Source organism: Salmo salar, chromosome ssa04, assembly GCF_905237065.1.
Source record: "Salmo salar chromosome ssa04, Ssal_v3.1, whole genome shotgun sequence".
Classification (NCBI taxonomy): domain Eukaryota; kingdom Metazoa; phylum Chordata; class Actinopteri; order Salmoniformes; family Salmonidae; genus Salmo; species Salmo salar.
The window spans coordinates 72,472,201-72,489,184 of record NC_059445.1 but is presented as its reverse complement, the minus strand read 5'-3'; the positions used below and the strand labels follow the sequence as shown (position 1 = coordinate 72,489,184).

The following is a 16,984-nucleotide window of genomic DNA, read 5'->3' as shown; positions in this document are numbered from 1 at the left end:
CTGCGGTTAGGAACACTCCCTTTAAGAGTGTGCTCCTAATCTCAGCTCGTTACCTGTATAAAAGACAATCTCCCCTCTCAATCTTTCTGATTGAGAGGGGGTTAAATACTTATTTCCCTCATTAAAATGCAATTCAATTTATAACATTTTTGACATGTGTTTTTCTGGATATTTTTGTTGTTATTCTGTCTCTCACTGTTCAAATAAACCTACCATTAAAATGATAGACTGATCCTTTCTTTGTCAGTGGGCAAACGTACAAAATCAGCAGGGGATCAAATACTTTTTCCCCCCACTGTATGTGTGGGTGTGTGAGTGTTAATGTTTGAGAGTCTCTCTGCCTGTGTGTTTGTTCAAGCATGTGTGTGTGTGTGTGAGAGAGAGAGAGTCTAAGTGTGTGTGTGTATATGTGTGTGTGTGTGTGTGTGTGTGTGTGTGAGAGAGAGAGAGAGAGAGTCTGTAAGTGTGTGTGTGTGTGTGTGTGTGTGTGTGTGTGTGTGTGTGTGTGTGTGTGTGTGTGTGTGTGTGAGAGAGAGTCTGTAAGTGTGTGTGTGTGTGTGTGTGTGTGTGTGTGTGTGTGTGTGTGTGTGTGTGTGTGTGTGTGAGTCTGTAAGTGTGTGTGTGTGAGAGAGTCTGTCAGTGTGTGTGTGTGTGTGTGTGTGTGTGTGTGTGTGAGATAGTCTGTAAGTGTGTGTGTGTGTGTGTGTGTGTGTGTGTGTGTGTGTGTGTGTGTGTGTGTGTGTGTGTGTGTGTGTGTGTGTGTGTGTGTGTGTGAGAGAGTCTGTAAGTGTGTGTGTGTGCACGTGTGCGTCTCTAACATGGTACAGTGGGTCTTTTTCTCTCTCTGACTGAGTCTGTACAGAGCAGCCTTGTCTTAATCCCATGACTATAATCTAGGCCCCTGCATAATCACCACAGGACAGTCCACTGATGCAGTTACACATAAAAACATGAACAACCAGTCTCTCCTTTCACCCCTCCACCAGCACACCCAGTACACTCATTTATCTATGTCACTGGGCACAGGCAGTCCCCTCTTTTACCAGGGGCTCCCAAACTTTTTCACTCAGGCCCCCCTTCCAGCATTGAGGAACTGTTCCCAAGTATTCCTAGGCATAATAGAGAGATGTGATCATATACAAATGTAAGCAAGGTTTGAAATGATTATATTTCAGTCAAATATTATCTGTTTCCAACTCTTGCAGTCAGTTTGCTAATTATTTGTAATTATATTCTGGCCCCCCAACCATCCGCTCAAGAAAGAATTGACCCTCGGCTGAATCTAGTTGATGATACCTGCTCTAAGGTGTGCAATTACTGGTATGACAAGAGGAACTGATGATGTACTACCCAATATCCAAATTGCACCTTGTGCATTCTACTATTCCCACTTTCAAGAGTAAGTTGAAAGCCGGGCTGAGTTCCCTTTTTGGGGGGGAGGGGACCCCCGCGCCCCAGCTGCCGACCCGTCACGCCCCTCCTAGGGGGCATGCCCCACAGTTTGGGAACCACTGCCTTGTACAACACACTGTATGTGTCCACAATGGCACCCTATTCCCTATTTAGTGCACTATGTAGGAAATAGGGTTTCATGTGGGATGCAGACATATCATAAGGGGTTTAATGCCAAGATATGTCCACATCCCATGCCTGGTTTCGTGACCAACCAGGTTATTATCATATATCCAGTACCTGGCTAAATAAAGGTATACATCGGTTGTGTGGATCAAATGAATGGAATATGCACAGCAAATCTGAAAATTACACGATGCTTATCTTTTTTCATTCATTTTAGATAGTGGCATAGCTGGATCTACAAAACAGATGGCCTGGGACATGGATCTATCTCAACAAAAGACCACTTTTTTGTAGTGTAGTGTCCAGAAAATAAAAGCACAACACAATACTATACAAATGAAACACGTTTATTTTAAAGAGCACATCTTCCTAATCTAATAGCTGGAAGCCCTTTACGGCGGGGAACTCAAAAGATAATCCATTAGTATATTTCCTTCACCTTAATGCAATTGGAAAGAAATGAGTTTGTGCTTGTTATTAGTCGTTATGGTTGGGGCTATTTGGGAGCGATGACTGAGTCTCCAGTCACCCAAGTTATAGACTGTTTTCTCTGCTACCGCACAGCAAGCGGTACCGGAGTGCCAAGTCTAGGACCAAAAGGCTCCTCAACAGCTTCTACCCCCAAGCCATAAGACTGCTGAACACATCATAAAAATCGCCACTGCTACTTGCTGTTTGTCTGTTACCTATGCATAGTCACTTCGCCCCCACCTACATGTACAGATTACCTCAACTAGCCTGTACCCCTGCACACTGACTCGGTACCGGGGACTATAGCCTTGTTATTGTTATTGTTATTTTGTTACTTTTATTATTACTTTTTATTTTAGTCTACTTGGTAAATATTTTCTTCTTCTTGAACTGCACTGTTGGTTAAGATCTTGTAAGTAAGCATTTCACATTAAAGTCTACACTTGTATTTGGTCAAATTTGATTTGATGGTGTCTGACTCTAATGAGCTTCTGTTGGCGGCTGCTCTGTAGGGGACTTAGTGCATCACTGTTGGCATCTTGCACTGTCTATGTGGACTAATATACAGTACATTTAGTAGGCACGTAGTCTGACCTGGTAAAAAACAGATACCCATGAGTATAAATGGGTATTGCTCTATATTGGATAAATGCATTTCCTGAACAACCGTGACTCACAGATGTAGGATCTTAATTTGAGCCAGTTTGAGCAGGAAAATAATCCTGCAGCAACAGGAAATGTGAATTATTATGTGGATTATAATTAATGGAAATTTTTGTAGGGGTTGATACATTTTTCGTAAGGGAAAATCGAGTTGGAAATTTTGAAGTAAAATTACAAACTTCAGACACACAGAAATGACACGCACACACACAGAAATGACACGCACACACACAGAAATGACACGCACACACACAGAAATGACACGCACACACACAGAAATGACACGCACACACACAGAAATGACACGCACACACAGAAATGACACGCACACACACAGAAATGACACGCACACACACAGAAATTGGATACAAGAAGGTAATAATGACATCAATGGTTCACATAGGCGTGTGTGTAGGCTACATTGACTGTACTGCCACGTGTGTGTGTGTGTGTGTGTGTGTGTGTGTGTGTGTGTGTGTGTGTGTGTGTGTGTGTGTGTGTGTGTGTGTGTGTGCGAGCGTGTGAGAATGTACGACTGTATATATGTGTGTGGTCACTCACCGGCTGATTTGGGCCGGTCGTTGGCATAGTCCATGCGGATGGCTCGGGTAGCGCTGGAGGACAGCTCTCCAAACCCAGAGGAATCAGAGAGACCCAGAGGAGAAAGGACCTCACTCAGCTCATAGAAACCTGCAAACACATGTACTGTATACCATTAACCATTAAGAGACTTACAACAGTGAGTGCATACATTTTCATATTGGTGGCCCCAGCAAGAATCGATTTTATCCAAAGCGACTTACAGTACAGTGAATGCATACAATTTTCGTCAGCCTATTTTGGATCCATGTGGGACATAAACCAACAAAACCTTAGCATTGCTACCATGCCCCTCACATTGACTTGGTACTGGTACCCCCTGTATATATTGACTACCATGCCCCTCACATTGACTTGGTACTGGTACCCCCTGTATATATTGACTACCATGCCCCTCACATTGACTTGGTACTGGTACCCCCTGTATATATTGACTACCATGCCCCTCACATTGACTTGGTACTGGTACCCCCTGTATATATTGACTACCATGCCCCTCACATTGACTTGGTACTGGTACCCCCTGTATATATTGACTACCATGCCCCTCACATTGACTTGGTACTGGTACCCCCTGTATATATTGACTACCATGCCCCTCACATTGACTTGGTACTGGTACCCCCTGTATATAGCCTTGTTATTTTTTAACTTTAGTTTATTTAGAAAATATTTTCTTAACTCTTATTTTTCTTAAAATTTCATAGTTGTGTTACCGGAGTGCCAAGTCTAGGACAAAAGGCTTCTCAACAGTTTTTACCCCCAGGCCATAAGACTCCTGAACAGGTAATCAAGTGGCTACCCGGACTATTTGCATTGTGTGACCCCCCCCCCCCCACCCCTCTTTTACGCTGCTGCTACTCTCTGTTTATTATATATGCATAGTCACTTTAACTATACATTCATGTACATACTACCTCAATTGGCCCGACCAACCAGTGCTCCCGCACGTTGGCTAACCGGGCTATCTGCATTGTGTCCCACCACCCACCACCCCCTATTTTACACTACTGCTACTCTCTGTTTATCATATATGCATAGTCACTTTAACCATATCTACATGTACATACTACCTCAATCAGCCTGACTAACTGGTGTCTCATGTAGCCTCGCTACTGTATATAGCCTCGCTACTGTTATAGCCTCGCTACTGTATATAGCCTCGCTACTGTATATAGCCTCGCTACTGTATATAGCCTCGCTACTGTATATAGCCTCGCTACTGTTATAGACTCGCTAATGTATATAGCCTCGCTACTGTATATAGCCTCGCTACTGTATATAGCCTCGCTACTGTTATAGCCTCGCTACTGTTATAGCCTCGCTACTGTATATAGCCTCGCTACTGTATATAGCCTCGCTACTGTTTATAGCCTCGCTACTGTTTATAGCCTCGCTACTGTTTATAGCCTCGCTACTGTATATAGCCTCGCTACTGTATATAGCCTCGCTACTGTTATAGCCTCGCTACTGTATATAGCCTCGCTACTGTTATAGCCTCGCTACTGTATATAGCCTCGCTACTGTTATAGCCTCGCTACTGTTATAGCCTCGCTACTGTATATAGCCTCACTACTGTTGTAGTCTCACTACTGTTGTAGTCTCCCTACTGTTATAGCCTCGCTACTGTATATAGCCTCGCTACTGTATATAGCCTCGCTACTGTATATAGCCTCGCTACTGTTATAGCCTCGCTACTGTTATAGCCTCGCTACTGTATATAGCCTCGCTACTGTATATAGCCTCGCTACTGTATATAGCCTCACTACTGTATATAGCCTCGCTACTGTTATAGCCTCGCTACTGTTATAGCCTCGCTACTGTATATAGCCTCACTACTGTTGTAGTCTCACTACTGTTGTAGTCTCACTACTGTTGTAGTCTCCCTACTGTTATAGCCTCGCTACTGTATATAGCCTCGCTACTGTATATAGCCTCGCTACTGTATATAGCCTCGCTACTGTATATAGCCTCGCTACTGTTATAGCCTCGCTACTGTATATAGCCTCGCTACTGTATATAGCCTCGCTACTGTATATAGCCTCGCTACTGTTATAGACTCGCTACTGTATATAGCCTCGCTACTGTTATAGCCTCGCTACTGTATATAGCCTCATTACTGTATATAGCCTCATTACTGTATATAGCCTCATTACTGTATATAGCCTCGCTACTGTTATAGCCTCACTACTGTATATAGCCTCACTACTGTATATAGTCTCACTACTGTATATAGTCTCACTACTGTATATAGCCTCACTACTGTATATAGCCTCACTACTGTATATAGCCTCACTACTGTTGTAGCCTCGCTACTGTTGTAGCCTCGCTACTGTATATAGCCTCGCTACTGTATATAGCCTCACTACTGTTGTAGCCTCACTACTGTTATAGCATCGCTACTGTATATAGCCTCACTACTGTTATAGCCTCACTACTGTTATAGCCTCACTACTGTATATAGCCTCACTACTGTATATAGCCTCACTACTGTATATAGCCTCACTACTGTTATAGCCTCGCTAATGTATATAGCCTCGCTAATGTATATAGCCTCGCTACTGTTATAGCCTCGCTACTGTTATAGCCTCGCTACTGTATATAGACTCACTACTGTATATAGACTCGCTACTGTATATAGCCTCACTACTGTTATAGCCTCACTACTGTTATAGCCTCGCTACTGTTATAGCCTCACTACTGTTATAGCCTCGCTACTGTTATTTTTTACTGTTGTTTTTATTTCTTTACTTACCTATTGTTCACCTAATACCTTTTTTCACTGTTGGTTAGAGCCTGTAAGTAAGCATTTCACTGTGAGATCTACACCTGTTGTATTCGGCGCACGTGACAAATAAACTTTGATTTGATTTGAGTTGGTTAAGGGCTTATAAGGAAGCATTTCACGGTAAGGTTAGATTTTGATTTGATGCTCTTACCAATTGAGCCACACAGGACCAATACCACTCAAGTCTCAGCCAAATGACCTTTGGGAGTACTGGTATGCAAGTGCAACAGTCTGTGTTTCCTGTGGATGGTTGTTTCTACGTCATTGGGTATGCATACAGTGTCTTGCTTACTTTTCTTATGAACCGGAACACTAACTGATCTGAATAGAAAGAGACTGCCATGTTAACTTATATCCACCTTCACTTGTGTGACTTTGTCAGCCGTAGATGGGTGGGTCCCCCTTATATTATATTGGCCTCTCACTCTAGATTTCATTGTAATCTCTTTAGTGTAATAGTGAGCTTTTCCTTTTTCATTTGTTATGGTCTTTCTCTGCATGCCATCAAGAGTCATTTTAGGTCTGTGCATTTTGTTAAGGTTATGTTACTATGAAATAATAAAAGTATAGTAAGCAAGTAAGTACATTTAGGTTCCGAAAATAACTACAGAAGAGTATCCACTCTTAAAAGACTTACAAAGCATCTCTTTCATTTGACTGTAGCTGAGGAACATTCAGTTATGAAGAGAGGACTGGTAGCACAGCATTACTAGCCTAGCTTGGAATGTAGGAGAGTCTAGTGTTGTTCCAGTTCATTTTGTCTTTTTCTAAGGGAGATATACAGTGTTGTTTTTCACGTTGAAAGCGAATGGCACATTAGTCATTTAGTCATTCCTGAAGGCATTTGATGCCTCTCAAGGTTTCCTTTTCTTAACCTGTGAAGGTTTCTCAAAGCATTTTTTCAACATGCCACCCTCAATCTCCAAATAGCCAGCCATCTGTGTATATTTTGAGGTAAATGGCACAACATTAGCCATGGATTTAAAACTCCTGCCATCTTCGGGGAGCCGAAAGTACATTTTCATTGGACGGCTCACAATTCTCCAAGCCAAGTAGTTTTCAACTCCTAGCAAAAATTCTCCTCTGAAAATGGAATGCATTTATCAATTTAATGTGGGCTTTGGAAACATTTCCTGCACTGATTCATAAAGCACATGACCTACGCAGCCCTCGACAAATCCCTCTATATCAGATACGACTTTGGCTCTCTCTCCAAAAAGACTAGCATGAAATATACAGTACAATATAGTAAGAATGTGGTGAGATAGGGGTGAGATAGCTAAACAGATGTAGGATCTTTATTTGAGCCAGTTTGATACAGCAGGAAAATAATACTGCAGCAACAGGAAATATTAATGATTATGGGGATTATAATTCAGACATTTTTGTAGGGGTTGATACATTTTTCGTTAGGGCAAATTAAGTCTGAAATTTCAATGCAGAAATGACAAACTTTTGAAGCCTTTTTGAAACTCAAATACACTACAAGTTTGCATTTCCTTCTGTCCAGGAAAATTATCTGCAACAAAAGAGTGATCAAATTAAGATCCTACATCTGTACGGAGCAGTAATGGGCCTACTGTGGGGTCATTTAAGTTAACCATTCTAAAATGGCGCCGACGCGTCTGCCTGCAATTTTTCCTGCCAGGCTACCAAACCACCTCATATAATGATGTCAGCCTCTGAGCCAAGGAGAGAAACTAAATGGGCCTCGGTGACGACTCTCTCTGATGGAACTACAGCATAAAGGCCTGGAACTAGAGCAGGCTCAAGCCCTTGACTTGAGTCCAGAGTTGAGTCACGGTTCCCTAGGATGAGGTCTAAAAATATTATAAACTATATTTTGGCATGTAGAACGCTAGCTGATAAGGCTAGCTGCTAGTACAGTGGCTATCTAGCATGTTGAATTATGCAAGGGAGAAAGGCTTTATGAGAGTCAGTCGAGTCACGAGTCATGAATATCGTGACTAGAGTCCGAGACTCAGGTAGTACAATACTGCTTTCTCCAACACCAAACAGTCATACTACCGACTATAGCTATGCTGTGTTTAGCAGTAATATGATAGATTGAACCAATGGCTTAATGGTAAGGTTGCAAAATTCTGGTAACTCCCCCTCCCCCAAAACATGTTCTCCAGAAATTGCAGATGGAGGATTCCCATATTTACTGCTTATTGCCAGCTGATTCCAGGAATCTTCCAACCGGAATATCTGGAAAACCTGGGAATTTTGCAACCCTCCCTACTTAAGGGTCCAATTTGTGCAGTGGTGTGTTACCTGAGCGGGGCCGACTGTCCATCAGCTCAGCAGTGGCCTCCAGCACAGTATCCTCTGTATCCATCCTCAGCTCCCCAACCTGCTGCTCTACAGATGCCATCAGACCACATGGAGTACACTGTAGACTGCTCTGGAACACAATGAGAGACATAGAATCAGGGTTAAAGACCGTATTTGCACACACACACACACACACACACACATAGCGCACACACACACACACACACACACACACATTGCCAAATCTCAAATGGCTAGTGAAGGATAGGAACAGCATCGGCTTTGGAGGAGGTTAAAGCTGTCAAAACAACAGCCCTCAGCGGACATGAAGAACCCAATATTTTACAGACAGAAGGAGAGAGAGAGAGAGAGAGAGAGAGAGAGAGAGAGAGAGAGAGAGAGAGAGAGAGAGAGAGAGAGAGAGAGAGAGAGAGAGAGAGAGAGCGACAAAGAGCGAGAGAGAGAAAGGGGGAGATAAAAGGGTGACAGAGAGTGAGAGATGAAAAATAAGAGACAGCGGTGGCACCTTAATTGGGGAGGACGAGCTTATAGTAATGTCTGGAACGAAATTAACGGAATGGTATTGAACAAATTATACACATGGTGTCCATGTGTTTGATACCATTCCAGCCATTATTATGAGACATTCTCCCCTCAGCAGCCTCCTGTGCTATAGAGGTGTACAGAGTTACACACACACACTCTGCTGGCTTATAACATTGGGTGTGGTTCGACTAGCTGAGAAGGCAGAAAAGCCTGCTGGTCATGTGGTATTGAAGGTTCCATACAGTAATTCAGAGGAGAGAGGAGGACTCTGGGAATAACGCTGAGACGTCTGTGTGTGTGGGCACACAAGCTGACACTGACAAAGCACACCTGCACACACACAAATTGTACACTTCGAATGAAAACTCACACACACTGAAAACCCACAAACTGATTGAAAAACTCAACCATATTTTGACTCCCCCACCCAAAAACACACACACACACACACACACACACACACACACACACACACACACACACACACACACACACACACACACACACACACACACACACACACACACACACACTAGACTCGCTGGGGGAGCCTGCTGTGAAACTGAAGTTAAACATCTGATGGAAGGGGGGGGTTTCCACAGTGCAGCTAAGAACAAACTAACTCCCTAACAACCCATAGCCTTACTCAATGGGCCTCCCTGTGTAAATCAGGGCTTCTCACCCAGTAAAAAATACCATATAAAGGCAGGGAAGCTATGGGTTAAAAACACAGACATGCTGACCTGTCCATGAAAACATGGTGAACTTACTGGAAAGAGGGGGAAGGAGAAAGGGGGGAAGATGGGAAGAGTTGGGGAGAGAGAGACAGAGAGAGAGAGGAGAAAGAGAGAGATAACAAGGAGAGAAAAGGAAAAGATTTCTGTCTTACTCAACCATCGTTGTTTTATGTTTGCTTTGACAATGTAAGCAGAGGTGTAAAGTTCTTCAGTAAACATACTTTAACGTACTACTTAAGTCGTTTTTTGGGGTATCTGTACTTTACTTTTTATATTTTTGAATACTTTTACTTCCCTACATTCCTGAGAGGGCTCCCGAGTGGTGCAGCGGTGTAAGGCACTGCATCTCAGTGCTAGAGGCGTCACTACAGACCCTGGTTCAGTTCCAGACTGTATCACAACCGGCCGTGATTGGAAGTCCCATAGGGTGGCGCACAATTGTCCCAGTGTCGTCTCGGTTAGGGTTTGGCCGGGGTAGGCCGTCATTGTAAATAAGAATTTGTTCTTAACTGACATGCCTAGTTAAAGAAATATTAAATAAATAAACATTCTTTAAGAAAATATTGTACTTTTTACTCCATACATTTCCTTGACACCCAAAAGTAATAGTTACATTTTGAATGCCTAGCAGGACAGGAAAATGGTCCAATTCACACACTTACTAAGAGAACATCCCTGGTCTTCTCTACTGCCTCTGATCTGGTGGAGTCACTAAACACACAGGCTTCGTTTGTAAATAATGTCTGAGTGTTGGAAAGTGCCCCTGGCTATCCATAAATAAATCAACAACAGGAAAATGGTGCCGCCTGGTTTGCTTAATATAAGGAATTTGAAATGATTTATACTTTTACTTTTGATACTTAAGTATATTTTAAACCAAATACTTTTGACTTTTGCTCAAGTAGTATTTTACATGCGTGACTTTCACTTTTACTTGAGTCATTTTCTATTAAAGAATCTTTACTTTTATGAAAATTGGGTACTTTTACCACCACTGAATGTAAGTGCTCTTACTTTCCATATCAATATGTTTAAAAACAATTGAATTGAAAGAAAGAGAGGGAGAGATCCAGACAGCATGAAAGAGGGGGAAAATGAGAGAGGAACAGCGTACACAATCACCACTAGTCCCTGCGTCCCTGCATCTTGTCATCACGAATGAGTCTTTTTCCGTTCAGTCTGTGAGTGTCAATCACCCTGACAAAACGCCAGCTCGAAAACAGACACTCTCTTTCTATTGCCCTAGTCGCCTCTCCCTTCCCCCTCCCTCTCCCCCTTCCAGTGGTCCATAGTTGAGCGACCCGTCGGTCAGGGAGCAGGCCCGTCACTCAGGCCAGGGGCAGGGTCAGTCCAACACCCTCAGGGAAGAGGGGGAGGGAACAGGGGATGTAAACATACCACCCTGGGCTGTCAGTCTCTCACCCCCCCCCCCCCCATCTCTCTCTCTAGTAAGACTGAGTCAGGCTTTGTGCTCTCAGGAACTTTAACTGCTGAGGTGGAGGGGGAGGAGGGGAATTAGGGAAGAGTGGGAGGAGGAGGGGAATGAGGCGGAGGGGAGAGAAGACGGGGGGGTAAAGATGTTAGAGAGGGGGATGAATACATTCACTAATTTGAGGGTTATCAGGGTAGTAGTACGACAGGTAGTGCTGAGCTGGAACAAAAGCCTGCTAGGATAGGGGGACTAAAGTTTGGTGACCCTTCCCTACGGTGATTTCTCCATGCCTCCTGAATGGACTGGAATGGAAGTGGAGTTGACTGGTGTACTTGGAGTGGCAATCCCATAATACAGAAGATATAGGGCCAGAGCCTTTGTAGTTTGATATAGGGTTAACAGTGATTTGATCTCAGGGATTATACACACAGTGGCTTGTGTGTGTGTGTGTGTGTGTGTGTGTGTGTGTGTGTGTGTGTGTGTGTGTGTGTGTGTGTGTGTGTGCAGAGGAAACGTGCTCATTGAGCCGGTGTTGTCTCACTTGAGTGGCTCCTAAACCCACACACAGGTCCTTTCGTCCAGCGCATGCATGACATTAGCCCAGTTCATTTGCACAGACATAGACACAAACAAGCTATAGAATAAGCCCAAGCCATGCTCACCCTGTGCATGTCTAAAGCTTGTTACATAATGGCACAATAAGAGGATGACTTCTTCATTCATTTGATTATGCTAGTCTGGTAAGGTTCAAGGCCACGTGTCATGTTGGCATCACTGTTAGTAAAGACATGATACAAGAGTTCAGTTTTCAAAGTAAACAAGCGGATACAAGAGGGCAGCCCGACCGAGAGCACAAACCCTTTACTAATTTCCAATGTTGTTGAAGTAAAGTTTGGATGTAACTCAGTTAATCTTAAGTGTATCCCATGTTTTTTGTATGTCGTACAGTATATATAAGCACACAGTATAACTCCAAATCATGTGAACCACTAAAACGTATTAAACAGAAATTGCCTTGAGTTACACCCTTAACTGCAGTAAAGCATTACTCCAAGTCCCTCTCTCCCCTACACTTCATCTCCCTAAGTGATTATTTTCTCTCTAAATGATTCAAGCCATCTTTAAAAAGCCATTAAATATGACTTAAACTCCTGACTCATTTATGAGCTGCTCTGAAGTTACTTCCCATGACACTGCAGTGATTATTCGCCCTAAAGCCGACACCGCGACGGCTCTCAAGGAACTACAGCGGACTTTGTGCAAACTGGAAACCGCATATCCTGAGGCTGCATTTATTGTAGCTGAGTACTTTAATAAAGCAATTCTGAAAACGCTACCAAAGTTATCAACACATCGGCTGCGCTACTCGCTCATCGAGAACTCTTGACCACTGCTATTCCCCCTTCCAGCACGGCTACAAAACCTTCCCACGCACTCCCTTCGACAAATCAGATCAAGGCTCAGGTAGCTTAGCGGTGAAGGGCGTTGGTTCGAAATCTGCCATTCTGCCCTTGAGCAAAGATGTTAACCCCCAACAACACCTGCACCCCGGGCTCCGATGACGTGGACATCAATGAAGGCAGCCCCCCGTACCTCTCTGATTCAGACACATTTCTGTTGAATGCATTCAGTTGTACAACTGACTAGGTATCCCCTTTTCCCTGTCCCTTTCCCCATTCTGCACCTCCATTCCTATAGGCAGAAACCTAAACAGGAAGTTCCTGTGGTAAGGACTGTTCAATATTGGTCTGACCAATCAGAATCTATGCTTCAAGTTTTGATCACGTGGACTGGGATATGTTCCGGGTTGCCTCTGAGAATAACATTGACGTATACACTGACTCAGTTCATCAGGAAGTGCATAGAGGATGTTATTCCTACTGTGACGATTAGAATTTACCCAAACCAAAAACGTGGATAGATGACAGCTTTCGAGCAAAACTGAAAGCGCAAAACCACTGCATTTAACCACGGCAAGGTGACTGAGAACATGGGCGAGTAATAATAGTCCAGCTATGCCTTTAGGTGTGTTAACCCTCGCAAGGCTGCGGGCACAGATGGCATCCCATTGCCGGGTCCTCAGAGCATGTGCAGACAAACTGGCTGGAGTTTATGAACATATTTAATCTCTCCCTATCCCAGTCTGTTGTCCCCACTTGCTTCAAGATGTCCACCATTGTTCCTGTACACAATAATAATTATTTTTTAAATTTTAATTTCACCTTTATTTAACCAGGTAGGCTAGTTGAGAACAAGTTCTCATTTGCAACTGCGACCTGGCCAAGATAAAGCATAGCAATTCGACACATACAACAACACAGAGTTACACATGGAATAAACAAAACATACAGTCAATAATACTGTAGAACAAAAGAAAACAAAAAGTCTATATACAGTGAGTGCAAATGAGGTAAGTTAAGGCAATAAATAGGCCATGGTGGCGAAGTAATTACAATATAGCAATTAAACACCGGAATGGTAGATGTGCAGTAGATGAATGTGCATGTAGAGATACTGGGGTGCAAAGGAGCAAGAAAATAAATAAATACAGTATGGGGATGAGGTAGGTAGATAGATGGGCTGTTTACAGATGGGCTATGTACAGGTGCAGTGATCTGTGAGCTGCTCTGACAGCTGGTGCTTAAAGCTAGTGAGGGAGATATGAGTCTCCAGCTTCAGAGATTTTTGCAGTTCGTTCCGGTAATTGGCAGCAGAGAACTGGAAGGAAAGACGACCAAAAGAGGATCTGGCTTTGGGGGTAACCAGTGAGATATACCTGCTGAAACGCATGCTACGAGTGGGTGCTGCTATGGTGACCAGTGAGCTGAGATAAGGCGGGGCTTTACCTAGTAGAGACTTGTAGATAACCTGTAGCCAGTGGGTTTGGTGACGAGTATGAAGCGAGGGCCAACCAACGAGAGCGTACAGGTCGCAATGGTGGGTAGTGTATGGGGCTTTGGTGACAAAACGGATGGCACTGTGATAGACTGCATCCAGTTTGTTGAGTAGAGTGTTGGAGGCTATTTTATAGATGACATCACCGAAGTCGAGGATCGGTAGGATGGTCAGTTTTACGAGGGTATGTTTGGCAGCATGAGTGAAGGATGCTTTGTTGCGATATAGGAAGCCGATTCTAGATTTAATTTGGCATTGGAGATGCTTAATGTGAGTCTGGAAGGAGAGTTTACAGCCTAACCAGACACCCAGGTATTTGTAGTTGTCCATGTATTCTAAGTCAGAGCCATCCAGATTAGTGATGCTGGACAGGCGAGCAGGTGCGGGCAGTGATCGATTGAATAGCATGCATTTAGTTTTACTTGCGTTTAAGAGCAGTTGGAGGCCACGGAAGGAGAGTTGTATGGCATTGAAGCTCAATTGATTGTCACCCCCTTTTAAGAGGGGGATGACCGCGGCAGCTTTCCAATCTTTGGGAATCTCAGACGATACGAAAGACAGGTTGAACAGGCTAGTAATAGGGGTTGCAACAATTTCGGCAGATCATTTTAGAAAGAGAGGGTCCAGATTGTCTAGCCCGGCTGATTTGTAGGGGTCCAGATTTTGCAGCTCTTTCAGGACATCTGTCACGCCCTGACCTGAGAGAGACGGTTTGTTTCTAAGTGGTTAGGTCAGGGTGTGGGGTGGGCATTCTATGGTGTCTATTTTTTTGTTTTGAGCCGAGTATGGTTCCTAATCAGAGGCAGCTGTCTATCGTTGTCTCTGATTAGGAATCATACTTAGGCAGCCTTTCCCCACTTGTAGTTGTGGGATCTTATTTTTGTACTGCTTGTTAAGCCTGCAAGACGTGACGGTCGTTATCATTGTTTCTTATTTTGTTTGAAGTGTTCTGATTTAAAATAAATACAACGATGAACACTTACCACGCTGCGCTTTGGTCCCCTCCTTTTGACGATCATGACAACATCAGCTATCTGGATTTGGGTGAAGGAGAAATGGTGGGGGCATTGGCGGGTTGCTGTGAAGGGTGCCGGGCAGTTGACCGGGGTAGGGGTAGCCAGGTGGAAAGCATGGCCAGCCGTAGAGAAATGCTAATTGAAATTCTCAATTATAGTGGATTTATCGGTGGTAACAGTGTTTTCTAGCCTCAGAGCAGTGGGCAGCTGGGAGGAGGTGCTCTTATTCTCCATGGACTTTACAGTGTCCCAGAACTTTTTTGAGTTTAGTGCTACAGGATGCAAATTTCTGTTTGAAAAAGCTAGCCTTAGCTTTTGTAACTGCCTGTGTATATTTGTTCCTAACTTCCCTGAAAAGTTGCATATCGCGGGGTCTATTCGATGCTAATGCAGAACGCCGCAGGATGTTTTTGTGCTGGTCAAGGGCAGACAGGTCTGGAGTGAACCAAGGACTATATGTATTCCTAGTTCTACATTTTTTGGAGTGGGGCATGCTTATTTAAGATGGTGAGGAAGGCACTTTTAAAGAATAGCCAGGCATCATCTACTGATGAGGTCAATGTCATTCCAGGTCGATTAGAAAGGCCTGCTCGCAGTAGTGTTTTAGGGAGCGTTTGACAGTGATGAGGGGTGGTCGTTTGGTCGCAGACCCATTACGGATGCAGGCAATGAGGCAGTGATTGCTGAGATCTTGATTGAAAACAGCAGAGGTGTCTTTGGAGGGCGAGTTAGTTAGGATGACATCTATGAGGGTGCCCGTGTTTACGGATTTGGGGTTGTACCTGGTAGGTTCATTGATAATTTGTGTGAGATTGAGGGCATCAAGCTTAGATTGTAAGATGGCCGGGGTGTTAAGCATGTCCCAGTTTAGGTCACCTAGTAGCACGAGCTCAGAAGATAGATAGGGGCAATCAATTCACATATGGTATCGAGGGCATAGCTGGGGGCAGAGGGAGGTCTATAGCAAGCAGCAACAGTGAGAGACTTGTTTCTGGAAAGGTGCATTTTTAGAAGTAGAAGCTCGAATTGTTTCGGTACAGACTTGGATAGTAATACAGAACTCTGCAGGCTATCTTTGCACTAGATTGCAACACCGCCCCCTCTGGCAGTTCTATCTTGGCGGAAAATGTTATAGTTAGAGATGGAGATTTCAGGGTTTTTGGTGGTTTTCGTAAGCCAGGATTCAGAGACGGCTAAGACATCGAGGTTGGCAGAGTGTGCTAAAGCAGTGAGTAAAACAAACTTAGGGAGTAGGCTTCTAATGTTAACATGCATGAAACCAAGGCTTTTACGGTTACAGAAGTCAACAAATGAGAGCACCTGGGGAGTGGGAGTGGAGCTAGGCACTGCAGGACCTGGATTAACCTCCACATCACCAGAGGAACAGAGGAGAAGTAGGATAAGGGTACGGCTAAAGGCTATACGAACTGGCCGTCTAGCACGTTCGGAACAGAGAGTAAAGGGAGCAGGTTTCTGGGCACGATAGCGTAGATTCAAGGCATAGTGTACAGACAAAGGAAGGTAGGATGTGAGTACATTGGAGGTAAACCTAGGCATTGAGTAATGATGAGAAAGATATAGTCTCTAGAGACGTTTAAACCAGGTGATGTCATCGCATATGTAGGAGGTGGAACAACATGGTTGGTTAAGGCATATTGAGCAGGGCTAGAGGCTCTACAGTGAAATAAAACAGTAATCACTAACCAGGACAGTAATGGACGAGGCATATTGATATTAGAGAGAGGCAAGTGAACATATGGGTCCAGTGAGTGTTTGGGCTGACTGGGGACACGGCGATTCAGACAGTTAGCAGGCCAATGCTAACAAGCTACCACTTAGTAGGCCGGGGCTAAACAAGCTAGCAGTTAGCAGACCGGGTTAGCAAGCAAGCAGTTGGCAGACCGGGGCTAGCAGTTAGCAGACCGGGGCAAGCAAGCTAGCAGTTAGCAGACCGGGGCAAGCAAGCTAGCAGTTAACAGAC

The 16,984-nt window shown here is 44.0% G+C and overlaps 1 protein-coding gene across 1 annotated transcript in view; it reads right to left on the bottom strand.

Moving 5' to 3' along the window:
* Positions 1 to 16,984, bottom strand: part of LOC106603793 (dapper homolog 3) — a 65,219-nt gene that overhangs the window by 5,119 nt on the left and 43,116 nt on the right. Inside the window, 2 exon segments of the mRNA XM_014197901.2 lie at positions 3,274 to 3,402; positions 8,378 to 8,507. Coding sequence (XP_014053376.2) covers positions 3,274 to 3,402; positions 8,378 to 8,507 — 259 coding nt within the window.